Source organism: Dipteris shenzhenensis, chromosome 3, assembly GCF_047967505.1.
Source record: "Dipteris shenzhenensis isolate YYH24624 ecotype China chromosome 3, Dip_SZ_1.0, whole genome shotgun sequence".
NCBI classification, from domain to species: Eukaryota; Viridiplantae; Streptophyta; class Polypodiopsida; order Gleicheniales; family Dipteridaceae; genus Dipteris; species Dipteris shenzhenensis.
In genome coordinates, this window is record NC_141598.1 from 6,835,786 (window position 1) to 6,849,639 (window position 13,854).

General features: G+C 40.6%; 1 protein-coding gene across 2 annotated transcripts; it reads right to left on the reverse strand.

The window, feature by feature from the left end:
• Positions 1-8,001: 8,001 nt before the first annotated feature.
• Positions 8,002-12,785, reverse strand: LOC147903292 (uncharacterized). 2 transcript variants are annotated; one of them, XM_087373061.1, is made up of 4 exons: positions 12,678-12,785; positions 12,139-12,352; positions 8,912-9,117; positions 8,002-8,561 (listed from the first exon to the last, which is right to left on the reverse strand). In XM_087373061.1, the coding sequence occupies exons 2-4, from the start codon at positions 12,229-12,231 to the stop codon at positions 8,294-8,296; spliced, it is 567 nt and encodes a 188-aa protein (XP_087229187.1). In that variant the 5' UTR covers positions 12,232-12,352; positions 12,678-12,785; the 3' UTR covers positions 8,002-8,293. The 2 variants fall into 2 exon arrangements, with proteins under 2 accessions (XP_087229187.1, XP_087229188.1); XM_087373062.1 differs by lacking the exon at positions 12,678-12,785 and adding an exon at positions 12,541-12,671.
• Between the last annotated feature and the right edge of the window lie 1,069 nt (positions 12,786-13,854).

Sequence of the window (13,854 nt, forward strand, 5' to 3'; positions counted from 1 at the left end):
TCAATGGAAATTCTAGAGAGCTATTATGAAGGTGTTTATGAACACCACTATGGCTCACGACATGATTCACAGTGAAATGGGTTTGGAATTTTATTATTTTGTTGATGATAATGTAGTTTAGGCATTGATATTCTATTTATTTTTTGAGAATGCAATTTATATTTCATACTTCATGAATGGCAATCTGGTCTATTTCACATATTTCTCCTATTTTTTCATGGAGAAAGGCTATAATTTCTTCCAAAACTACCATTCTAGGAATTGGGATTTTCCTGAATTATCTAATATGGTCTTCTAACGTAATAATTGTGGAGATAAAAACTGACTAGTTCATTGTGTGGAGGAAATCTTGAGTGACTGAAATAAGTCCAACTATCTACCTTTTTGAAGAGACTAAAGATGAAAAAAAGGACTAGTTCACTAGCTTTGTGTGGGTAGGTAGCGAAAACAAAACATGGTAGTAGCTAAGCTGTCACATAAAGGAAGAGAAGAAAAATATGTGATAGGCTATCCATATTATTCCATTAAAGTAAGAGAATAAGCTAGTTAATTGATGGAAATAAGCATCCACATATGAAGATTATTTTAATGAAAATTCACATTTAGCGAGCCACTCATGTTAGAGTAATGTGATACATTACAAAATATGAAGAAGGGAGAGGAGAAGAGTGGAGATGAGCAGAGAGGGCACAGCTAGAGAGCACACCACAAATGACTAACTATACACTAGATTTAGTTGAAAAAATAGAATATATATAAACCCATTTAGGGTTCGGGTTAGGGGATATAACCCTTTCCTTTATAGCACTCTATAAGGTTAGTGCTATGCACATATGATCACGTGATGGTGCTGTGCACACATGATCACATGATGTTGAGCGTGAACTCTCAACACCTTCCCTCAAGATCAACATCATGAAGTAGGCCTTCCCTCAAGATGATGATTCTGGGGAATCAAAGAAGGATTGAGCATTACATTCCATCACACCCCTTTAATGGGAATGTCCTTCCTCTACATCAAACCAAGAGCTAGTCGGTGTTTCTCAAATAGCTCTTTACAGAGTGGTTTGGTAAAGATGTCTGCAACATTCTCTTTGCTATCACAATGCTGCAGTGTGATGTCACCAAGTAACACACTTTCTCTAATGAAGTGCTCTTTGACATCAATGTGCTTTTATCCTTGCTTCCTATCACAATCAGATCATCTACGTACAAAAGTGCAATAGTAATGTCTTCCCCTTGAACTTTGTAGTAGAGAGTATGATCTGCATTGGACTTCATGTATCCCAGATCAGCAAAATACTTGTCGATTCTGCTATATCAACTTCTGGGTGCTTGTTTTAAGCCGTAGAGACTTTTCTTAAGATGGCAAACCTAATTCTCCTTTCCTGGTTCAACATAACCTGCTGGTTGTTGCATGTAGACCTCCTCGTCTAGATAACCATTGAGAAATGCATTCTTGACATTGAGCTAATACACATTCCATCTACTGAGTGTCGCTAGTAATATCAAGAACCATATGGAACCCATCTTTGCTACTGGAGCATAAGTCTCATCATAGTCTTGACCATATTGTTGTGCAAATCCTTTTGCAACTAATCTAGCTTTGTATCTTTGAATATTGCCAGCTGGATTGTACTTCACTTTGTATACCAATTTGTTTGTTATGGCCTTCTTTCCTAGTGGAAGGTCGCATAATTCCCAAGTATTATTCTTATACAAAGCATCCATTTCTTCATTCATAGCACTTTGCCATTCTGGCTTGTCTACTGCGTCTTCGAAGTACACTGGCTCTTCTGTAGCCATGATGGTAGTTATAAGAGCATAGTTGATGGTTTCCACCTGAATTGCTTTGCCTTTTTTAGCATATGTCAATCTGGCTAGAGGTCTACTTTCCCTAGTAGACCATTTGAGCTGTTGTGGCTCTACTTGGGGTGTTGCTGGCAATTCTTACTCTTTTCATCAACCTATTCTGTAGATGACTGTGAAGTCAATGCTTCTATCTCCTGTGTAGGTGAGGTTTTCCATTATGATTCCTCGTCAAAGATTACATCTCTGGAGATAATGACTTTGCGGTTGATGGGATCATACAATTTGCATGCTTTGCTTTCTTCACTGTAGCTAACCATGATGCATTTGCATGACTTTGCATCCAATTTTCTGTGATGATCATCATGTATGTGGGCATATGCTATGTAACCAAATATGCAGAGATGCCCAATGTGTGGCTTGTGTCTAATGAATGCTTCATAAGGAGTCATACCCTGTATCGGTTTGATAGGAAGTCGATTAAGCAAGTAGTTTGCTATAGCTATTGCTTCTGCCCAATAGTGATTCGAAAGATGCTTTTCACTAAGCATTGCTCTAGCACTGTCTGCTAAAGTCCCATTCTTCCTTTTAGCTCTTGCATTCTGCTGAGGAGTATCTGCACATGTGAATTGTCTTCGAATGCCGTGATTTTTGCAAAAGTTCATGAATGCTGAAGACATGTATTCACCTCCCCTATCTGATCTCATGACCTTGATCTTTTTGCCTATCTGGTTTTCTACCATGGCTTTGAATTCTTGAAATCTGTAAAACACTTCAGATTTTTTTTTCAAAAAGTAGACCCAACAATATCTACTGTAGTCATCAATGAAAGTCAAGTAGTAAAGTGAACCATTGATGTTGCGGGTCTGGGCATAACCCCATACATCTATATGTATCAAATCACGAATACCTCGTGCATAAGAGGTACTTCTGACAAAGTTGGTTCGCTTTTGTTTACCGAAGCAGCATGCTTCACAAACTTTTCCAAGAAACTGTAGCTTCGGAATCCCAATTTTCATATTCTGATTCCTGAGATCTAACAAGTACTTGAAGTTGACATGACCATATCTCTTGTGCCATTTTGCAAATAGTGGCATCTGTTGCGGTTGAGCTGACATGGCATGCTTATCTGGTACTGTAGCTAGCATTTTGTATAAGCATCCTTCCTTGACACCTTTTGCTACTAGCTGACATCTTTTGGATTTATCTCTGATAGTGCATTCATCACCGTCGAAGATGACTTTGTAATTGTGTTCCATCATTTGACCTACTGACAAAAGGTTCTTGCTGAGCTTCGGAACATAGAGCACATCTTTCACTAATACTTTTGTACCAGTGAAATTGTTCATAGGGATAACACGTCCCTTAAACTGGATTCGGTGTATTGTCTGCTATGTAGATGACATTTTTCTATCCTTCTAATGGCTTCATTTCTGTGAACCATTCCTGATGATTTGTCATGTGAGATGATGCACCGCTATCGATGTACCAAGGATCCTGCTCCACTTGGTCGACTTGATAGTTGTAATCCTCTTTGGGATTGAAATCGGTGTCTAGGTACACTGTATCAGTCTGATGAAAATTCCTCGCTTGCAAGAAACATATTTCCATGTTCATTTGCAAAATGACCATGACTAGAATGTCCACCACGATGATTTCCTCTGTCTTGGGAATACCCTCAATTATTGCTGGATTGATCGCCTTGGTCGTACTGCCTCTTGCAGCAATCTCTTTCATAGTGTCCAAACTTGTGACAGTAGTTGCACTAAATGTTTGACACATTAGTGGATGTATTCCCTCATCCTTGGAATCTTCCTCGGTTGGAATGATTTCCTCTTTGCTGATTTTGATGTTGCTGAGGATGATGCTGATGTTGATGTTGATGCTGACTTTGATTTTGTTGCTGATGATGACCACTTTTTGATATGATCTACTCTGCCTTTTGGATGAACAGGCCGTTCCTACCTCTAGCCCTTGCTAGCCCTAAGCCCAACCAATCAATGCTAGATAAGGGGCCGAACCTCTCTAGTCGTGCTGTAGCTGTTGTAATGTATAACCTTTTGGCATCTTCGTGTCCTTGTTTTGTTTCCAAGGAAAGAGAACTCACTCGCGTACTCTGCCACAACCAAACTAGAGGGTTGTTTAATATACTTTTTTATTATGCCATCAAAGAAGATATCTTGGCTATTAGGGTCCATTTTCTCTAGCTACCAATTGTGCTTAAGTAGCAATGTTCGATCTTTTGGAGGGCTAGTGTGCATGAACTCCTTGGTATTGCTTGTCAAGGGTAAGGACAAGCATAGGTACATTGCTTGTTGTGCACTGGATGTGATGAGTATTGAGAATCACATTGTTGAACGTGTGTAATGTTTCATTGGAGAATTCTAAATTTCATATCTACAACCCAAAATTGAATAGATACCCCAAACATTGCAAACGTAACATTCACATCATTAAGAATGCCTTGAGAAAATCCAATCAAAAAGGCTTCTTTTTTAGAATTCTCTCAATGCTTTTGACACAATTGTCTTTTCATGTCGGTTCTAAGATGTCTTCTTTCTAGAAAGTATTCTTCCACTCTCTCTCTCACTCTCTCTCTCTCTCTCTCTCTCTCTCTCTCTCTCTCCTCACAAGCTACGATCTATCCATTAACTAATCTTTTGCTCTTATTGTTAATTCCAAGTGTCTCTACCCTTGAATACAACAAGTTTTATCCTATTCTAATAAGTGCACACAAAGTTTCAAATTTTTGAGTTTGAAAACCCGTTACCCCTTACAAAAATCAAGGATGGAGAATAAATTGGTGAAGATATAAAGAGTCAAGGACATCAGTGGCAATCATATTTTCTAATGATCCAGATAATTGTTCATTAGAGTCATAAATTTGTATCTATACATATCATGTTGTAAATGCTTGCATTAGTTTTAATGTTAAAAAAATCATGGCAAGCTTTAAATATTGTTTCAAAGGGAGAGGTGTTAGAAAATGAAATCCCACTAGCTGGTATCCCACAGGTGAAAGACTGGTAGATAGCCCAAGAATTGTTTCACTATGGAATCAAGCTTCAGCAAGATGTGTGTACTTCACAAACATTCATGTGTATGTAGACTAGCAAATAAATTGTACTCAAAGACAATATAGAAGCAACTCTTATATATTTTCGTCCGTATACAAACTAGACAAGTTACAATAACAAAAGGTTCCCCTACTATATGCCTAGCACTTCTAGATCTTTGAGCTTGCGTGCTCCACTGAGTGTATGTAGACTCTCTATCCAAAGGATCTCTTCCACCTACCTAGATTTCCAAAAACTCAGCCTAGGTGGGTAGCTCCTTGAGCTAAGTCTACAACCCTCTGTAGATCACCTTCACCTCCTATGTATAGGCCTAAGGATGGTCCTCTTGTTGCTCCTTCCTGTTCTTGGATTGTTGCTCTAACTGATGATGTAATCAGGCCAAATACCCCTCCTTTCATAGGCCCCGAGGGCCCTAAAGTGGACCAACTCCATAAGAAAAAATAGCTAACCCTAGGGGCCAACTTTAATGCCATAGTAACCAATCCTACTCGTTGGCTTGGTTGGCTGGCTATAAAACCCTTCCATCGACTGTTTGTTGGCCCCACTTGCCATGTGACTAACAACCACTAGTGATTGATGATCTAGCCCATATTAGTGGCCCAAACGTACCCCATAACCTACCCAACATTGTGCCTCCAAGCCTTGCTAGTCCTGCCTCTAATCACGTCTCTTCAATAAGCCTGTTGACGTCATCCATACCTACCCTATTTTGTGAGGTGCTTCCCATTTGGCAACACCTTTGTCCTATGGTCTCCCCTTTTGCACATCTCAGTAGGGGCTCAGAAGAGGGGAGGTGACCAATTCTATTCCAACAAGAGGGACTCTAGATGTCATCCAAAGGCTTTTGATACTTTGGCCCTCACAAAACATAAGAGATTTCTTAGACTTTCATGGCAACTTTCAAAGAGAAAATCTAAATGTTATCCTACGGCTTGATACTTTGGGGATTTCTTTAGCTTTCTTATATAAGCTAGCAATGCTTGTATGGAATGTCATTATGTACATGTTGATAGTAAGAAAAAATGTCATTCTTCTACATATTTAACATAATTCAAGAAAAACTAAGGATGTGAATTTGTTACACCTTAAAACGCAAGGAAACCTATTTTCACATAATATGGTTTCCCTAATGTGAAAGTTGATTGCACACCTTTATTAGACGATGCATCTATGACCATGGTTATACGTCACACTTTGGCCACTACAAAAAACTCCAAGGTTAAACTAATTTCCTTTCAAAGCTATCTCCCCATTCAAAAGAGATCTCTCCTTTTTGTTTAAAGAATATGCTATAATAACTTAGCATGCTTTATTAACACTTCATTGATGCACCTTTAAGACCTTCAATGTACTTCACACATATTGGCCACTACACTAATTCCAAAGTTATTTTCTTCTTTTTTTCAAGGAAATGTTATAAAAACTATTGCAAAATTGTTCCTAATTTTTCATGATTTATTAGCACTCAAATATCATGACTACTATAGGGGAGCCTCATGGTGATTTGGAGTTTTTACGCGTGTTCCTCTTTTAAAAAAACCTCTCATTTATTAGCACTCAAATATCAAGGACTACTATAGGTGAGCCTCAATGGTGATTTGGAGTTTTTACATATGTTAGTCTTTAAAAAGTCTCTCTCCCCCACAAGCGTTCGCAATCTCTAGTTCTCAATGAGATATAGTTTTGATTTTGTGGCCTGACATTAAAAAAATCTCTCAATCTAGAGAAGAATATATTATCGTCCTTTGAAGACCGTCCAAACATTTTTGTTGTTCTTGGTAAGGGAGCGACTCTTGTTGGATGATGTGTTCAATGCCCAAGATCGACATCTGATGACCGCGTGAGGTCATACCTTGTGGCTTGACCTTTAAAAAATGTTATTTTTCTCCTTTTTATTTTTTTTCTTCTCTCTCTCTCTCTCTCTCTCAAACCCTCCCCCCCCCCAATAAACAAAGAGGGAGTTCCCCAAGGGAGGGAAGCAAAAGAACTCATTTTCTACCTTATTATTTTTCATTTCAGGTTATAGTATTCTATAACAAGACAAACTAGTCATACTATTACATTGGAAATTATGTGATAATTCTATTAGAGGCTAGACAAAGTTCTTGTGAAGCTGTAACGTTAACAAACAATTATACCAATGTCATCAGCCTTACGACCTAGTTAGCCACAAGTAGTTCATGGACAAGGGCAATTTTTTGAGGGTCTTGGTGGTTGATTATCAAATGGAGCATGTGACAAGGGCAATTTTTTGAGGGTCTTGGTGGTTGATTATCAAATGGAGCATGTGGAGATTCCATGCCACATCATCAAAGTGCAGCTCCTATACGAGGAAGATGTGAGTGTATGGCCCAACTTGGGCGAACATAAGTTGTTTCCAACTCGAGGTAGGCTAACATTGGATTGTGAGGACAACAAGACTAACAAATTCTAGTTGGGATTTGCCAAAGAATCAAGGACTGGTCCAAAGAGGCTGAATGCAAGACTGACATGTTACAACTAAACTGCATAAGGGGCCACTGCAAGACATAAAGGCAAGAGGACAGAGTGTGGCAGAGATGAGAGCTAAGAGTGACCAGTTATGTTCATAGATTGTGGCTCTAGCTGTTAAGCTTCCAAGCTGACTAAATGCAGAGACTAGTCAGCTCATAATGTGGAGTGACTGCTTGTAGCACTTCCAGATCTGCCCATTTCACACATAGGAACGCTATTAATGAAGTAACACTGTAGACTACTTTCATGTGCGCAAGCCATGGGAACCCACAATTCCAATGCGGAGCAGTCCTGGTGTATGATGCCCTGGTGTATAAAGATATTTTTAGCAACCATTATTATAAATCAGGTAGAGTTAGCTTTAGCTAGCAGAAGATTTAACATAGTCAAGGTTTTGATGTAAACAGTGCACATCCACTAAAGATGATACACTCTAAAGCAACCCGCAATATAATTCCATGTTTTGCTTCCTTTGTCAGACAAAACAAAGAGGAAACAGAAGCAAGTAAAAAAAGTTTAGGACCTTCCCTTTCTCTTTAGGCAGAAAGGAAAGAAAGAAGCACAGCTAAAATCCACTAGACGTACGTGTGACTGTCGAACCAAGCTTTTCAAACAGAGAATATATTCCTTTGGAAACCATTCACAAAACTAAACACTGCTATTCCTCTCCACATGATAAAATGTCTGATAAAAAATCCTTAATCCATCTTACAAGAATGTTCATATCACAAATATACACTACCCATCTCATCCTAAAATATTCAAAAATCGTCAGCATAGGTCTAAAAAAGGAATAGTCCCAAGTGCTTCTCTGAAGTCACCATCGAATTCCCATTCAAAGCATTATGGACTTCACCGCACGAGTCACACAAAACAGAACTGGATTCTGCATGACTTTCCTAGTAAAAGAGAGCTTAAGAATAAGAGGCCATATTCACACCTGCCTCACCCCTGTTGAAGGTTTTCTTCCAAGAATCTTCGCGTGCCCTTGAGTAGCAAAGATAGTACGAGATGCTCAAAATGAAAGTGAAGAATGTGAACGCTACTCCTGCAGCGAAAGTGTCTCTGCGAATCGCTTCACAAGTTAAGGTCACTGTACCGAAGTACGAAAAATATCTAATGTGTTTAGCATTCTCGACTGAACCAGCCAACAAGCAAGCTCCTGCGATAATGAAGGACAACCTGCAGGAATTTGAGGAAAAAGTTAAACAACAGAGCCTGCAAATGACCACATTAGTTTGGAACATGAGAAATTACAGGGAACACCACAAGATTGTTCGTAGTGAAGATACAGGATCACGATCAGCATACACCATACAGAAAATAAGTGAACCCAATTCTGAATTCCAATGCCTCAGAACCTCAACATTTATTCTGGGAAAAGACGACTGAAAATACTCTCCCAAAAGAAAAAAAATTTTTCCCTGGAAACCCGAACCTATACATTTATTCTGGGAAAAGACAACTGAAAATACTCTCCCAAAAGAAATATTTTTCCCCTAGAAACCCCTCAGACAAAATGTTACACTTACCAGTTCAGGATAAAGAAGATAATTGCGAAAGCTCGGGCTGCACCAGGCTTCAACGAGCTTCCACAGCAAAGACATCGAGTGGCAGCTGTTATGAGGGCTTGACTTCCTAGCAAAAAGAGAAGGGCTCCAGTGCCTAACCCAGTTGCAATGTCTGATCCATAGTAACACCACTGATATTGACTTATATCGTCATGCTGTATCGTGCCCTGTAGTGAGCACCATAGATGAGCATCAGCGTTCCACAACATAAAGCAATCATTGGCCTTACTTTGACAATGTATTCCAGTGCTGCCTTCAAGACAATAAACAAGAAGTAAGTCATTTCCTTCCCTTTTGAACAGATGTTAATGGAAAGGTCTTTGAAAGGATGTATAAAGGCAAGGATGCTTTCAAGATAAGAGACAAAGAAGTAAATCATTTCTTGCAGTCTTTTTATTTCAATCCTCCTCTTTTGAAAGGATGTTTCATGGTAATGTCAATAAAAAGATGCAACCTCCTACACCAAAGTCTTGTCTTTTTCTTCCAATCCTCCTGTTTTGAAATGGGAAGGTCACTAAAGATATCATGTATAGAATTTGGGGCAAGAGGATAAGGCAAAGCCTCAAATTGCCACTTTTTGAGTAGCCTGCTTCTAAAGTACACTACTTTCACATTCATACATGGTGCCATTGAAGAGCAAATGGGGCCTAATCAGCTTGCAAATTAGACTTCCGTCAAATTACATTTGACAAACACAACTTGGAGTTCTGTGTCAAAGCCATGCTCTGAGGTTGAAATCCCCAGCCAGGGAGAATACTAATGACCCACTTTTTGGTATCAATAAATAGCGTACCTTTGTAAGACGAGAATATATCCAATAGTTATCCAATAGTACAAATTCAGATTTTTGATGTTGTAAAGACCAAAAAAAAAAAAAGCTGCTAGAACTTCCACACCCGCATAAGATATTTTGATAAAGTTGAACAGCTGATATGTGATGATTTAATCAGGCAGAAAAAAGAAATTACTGGGGACCTAATTAACCCTCCAAAAGAATCAGAATGCAAGGGTCTACCTTCTTAGACTACAATACATCCAATCTTACAAATTAAAATTTGTTTATAACAAAGAAGACCAAAACGAATAAACCCCAATATCTCAATCTGTCAGGCAAGACCGCAGTAAAGAAAATATGGAAAAGACTAAGTATTTGGAAGAAAGCACACACACACAGAGAGAGAGAGAGAGGTGCAGGAAAAGGCCCCATCAGAACCACATGTTATTGATTCCCCCCCCCCTCCTTTCGTTGGTATGTGCAGGAACAGGCTCCTTCCTTTTCAGCTGCTCCTCCCTTTCATGCACATATTACTAGAAATTCGCATTTGACTTTAGGGGACATATTTGGGAACTTGTCAAGTCGAAATTTACATCTCCAAATAGCTAAAAGAATACATGGAAGCAACTGTACAAGTGAGACATAATATCTGAAAAAGATGCATGAGTAAACATTCCCTGGACCTAAAACTCAAACCCACATAATTGCACAAAATTTCTTTATAATGAACAGGACTGACGACACCTGAAACAAATTCCTGATAGAAAAATGCAAAAGAATGTACTCGGGAATTTCATCCAGAATTCCCACAATCCATAGCGCAGTATGAGTCCATATTAGACAGCAAAGTGCAGACTTACAAACTCACAATCACTAAGCATCTTGCATGGTAAGAAACAATATTCCCAGAAAAGTCAAAAACTACTTGAAACACAGAGGCTCTTTTGCAACCAAAAGGCCAATCAGGCAAAGGAGAAACCTACTAATGACTAAAGGGCTCAGAACAACCAGCAGAGAGGGCTAGTTTGATGAGACCTTGGCCTTTGCCTTCAAGACAAGGAGAGATCTGCAATGCTTCTGAAAATTCATGACACCCACAATAACAAACCAAGTGTTTGCTCCCAAAAAGCCAATCCCTGTTAGACTGTCCCAGTAGATGAAGCTGGATTCGGTAGCAAAGCTCGACATATCTAGGGCTGGAAACATGGGTGCCAACCACAGGCAGTACAGGCAGGGAACAACGGCAATTCCCAATGCCCACGCTCAGCTGCTAGTGTGGCCAGCCATCCGAGGCTATCTTGCTAACTGTACGAGGGCTCATAAATTAGAGTATAGAAAGGTATCCTCATTCCTTGAGGCAATGCAGTGTAGTCAGGCAGTTGCCAAAACACTGGCAACCTGCAGGGACACGTACCCAAGTGTAGTGTGGCAAACAGTCTCCCACCAGTGCACCTGGAGATGTCCTATGAGGTAGCATCCCCAATGCCCAGGCATGGATGACTGTGCAAATGACCCCAGACAAATCCTCCCACAACTGCTTCCTCGAATAGATATATCAAACTGGAAAAAATAAAGATCCAGGTTATCTTTAATACCAGGAGGCCTAGCAGGTCGTATAAAGAATAATACCGTACGTGAAGCAATTACTTTTTGGGCCTTACCTTGTAGGAAAAACATTGCTAAGACATTGTTACGAGTAAGAGGTCGTTGCTCTTGTTGTTTTGAAGTACGTGTAGCTCACTCTTATATCCCCTCCTCATCAAAGCCACAAATTATCCAAGGATCCCACCGAAACGACTTATCATCAGCAAGACCTCGGGAGACTAAACATACATGAAGAAGCTCATGAAAAACACAAGTGACTCCGTATGCTCCTCACTGTTGGACCGGTCTAATCATTGCTCAGCTTGCATGAAATATGTCTTCATCGAGTAGGTTAAATACTGTTAACGGCAAGACAGAATTCACCTCAGTTCTTATTGGAAGCCAGTACTTAACAGTGAAGTATTATCCTGGGATTTTGGATTTCATTACAGCATTTTCACTTTTTATGTCAAGACACATCGCCACAGTCAAATTTCTCAACACCCGGATGATAACCTGGACAGATACAGTCCGAAAAACACAGATCATGTACGCGGAAAGCTAGTCCAAGAATTGAGTCTACGCTTGCGAACCAGGAAGCCTCCAATTCTTCCCAGGAGACAGATGTCTAAGGCTTCGGTAAGCAAGCAGCAGCATTACATGCTTAGGTTGATAATAATTTACAGATCGTGCGAAGATAGTTAGACTGTCACAAAAATTCACGAAAATTTGAGTGTATGCCAAGCTGCGCGTTAGATCTGATAGTTCTGCAAGAGAAAACCATAACAAGCACCAACCACGACTAAGTAGGGAAAGGACAAGAACAAACCTTTGCACGCCTCTGCTCGGCCCCAACGCCGAGACCGAAAGCTATAAGATCTAGCACGAAGACTGTGACAATAAGAAACGTCGAGGCTCCCATAGCTGTTGGACAAGACAAGTGAGCACAAAGCTTGAGCTGATCTTCAATCTTCCGTCCCCTTGCCTGGATCCGCCTCCTGCTCCGCCGTAAGCTGTGAATCTGCAAGCGCTGCTTGCAATCCCTGCAGTGAGCCCGATGTTAGCTGCAGCCCGGCAGATATGAAGCTGTTTCCGAAAGGCAATCAGCCGTTGCGAGGTCAAATCAAATGCAGGTCCTAAGCAACAAACGCGACTTGACTACTAGTGTGTCTAGCTTCTGATGCAAGCAAGTAATTTCCTAGATGTAAACAACCGTCGTTTTGACGCATACTCGTGCCAGAATGATACAAGCTCGTTCAAAGGCGAAGTTTAGCTGTGGAAAACTGCTTTTTACGGGGCGAGACAGAACAGGAGAAGGAATGAGATGATGATAAGAAGAGAAGAGACAGAGATGGAGGGGGAGCATACCGGGAAAGTGTAGAAAGGGAGCGCAAACAAGGTGGAGCAGGGAGGCGAAGGGAACGGAAGAAGGTGGGTTTGCGAGGTAAGAGGTCCGCGTCGGCAGGCTGTAAAAGAGAATTGACGTGGCACCTTCCTTTCTTTTAAAATTTAAAAATTAAAAAGCGCATTTATTTCCCCCTCACATCTATGCCACGTCGCTTGCACGCCTGTCCTTCGTGCACGTTCCCTTCACACCACACTCTCTTTTACACACCAATCTGAATGTGGGAATCTGCAACGTGAAGATCCATCAACACTTATAATGGTACTAAACTTCGTTCTTTCCTCATCTCCAACCTCTTAGGCTTACTGCACACGCACACGCACACGCACAAGCTGGAGCCCAGCCTCTGCGCATCCAGCTCTGTGCATGCGCTTTAATGCACAATGCTCAACAATGCGCCCTCTATGCCCCATTACACACCCTACAATTCTTGTGCGCCATTCTCAGTGACCGGAGATAGCCAATTGACCATAGCTGCCTACGGGCACATGCTAGTCTCTTGGCTTGTAAGCGGGTGTGCAGAAAGTACACAACCAGCACAGCTGGTTAGAACAAATTGAACTTTCAAAAGCCGCATGAACAGAATAGGTTCCATTCAAGAGTGCCTCGCAGCGCATCCAGTGCACCCTCGCTCCATCTAGTCCGTGTGCACTAACTCTTAAACAACCTACCACCCCAATCATCCAAGACATGATGCCCTTTGCAACCACCATGCACCTCTGCCCACACACCAAAGCGTGTGCACATGTAGCTTGGCTCTAAGTAACCCTCTACATTCACGACATAAACCCTTCTACCTTTAACACCTTTCAAAGCTAGTGAGCACACATCAAACAATGCATGGTGAATGGCAAGCTCTAGCATCAATGTGACCTCCACAACACATGCATTAAAAAACATGGATTGGCTATAATCTATAATGACAATGTTGTCATCCTTGAGCAACATTCATGTTGCCATCCTAGAATTTTTTTCACGTCATCTCACAAAGATGATGTTGAATGAGCTCCTTGAGCATTCTTTTTCCTTCACATGAGTCCTTTTCATCACCTACCTACTACACACCTTTCCTAATTGTTGCCTTTTGATTGGCTAGCAAGAATTGATATCAAGCTATACAAAGCTCACGCAAGCATAGCC

Coding starts and splice junctions, on each gene's coding strand:
- LOC147903292 (XM_087373061.1), bottom strand. CDS start 12,231: ATGGGAGCCTCGACGTTTCTTATTGTCACAGTCTTCGTGCTAGATCTT. Junction 9,118..12,138: donor CCGAGCAGAGGCGTGCAAAG/GTTTGTTCTTGT, acceptor TGCTCACTACAG/GGCACGATACAGCATGACGA. Junction 8,562..8,911: donor ATCTTCTTTATCCTGAACTG/GTAAGTGTAACA, acceptor AAATTCCTGCAG/GTTGTCCTTCATTATCGCAG.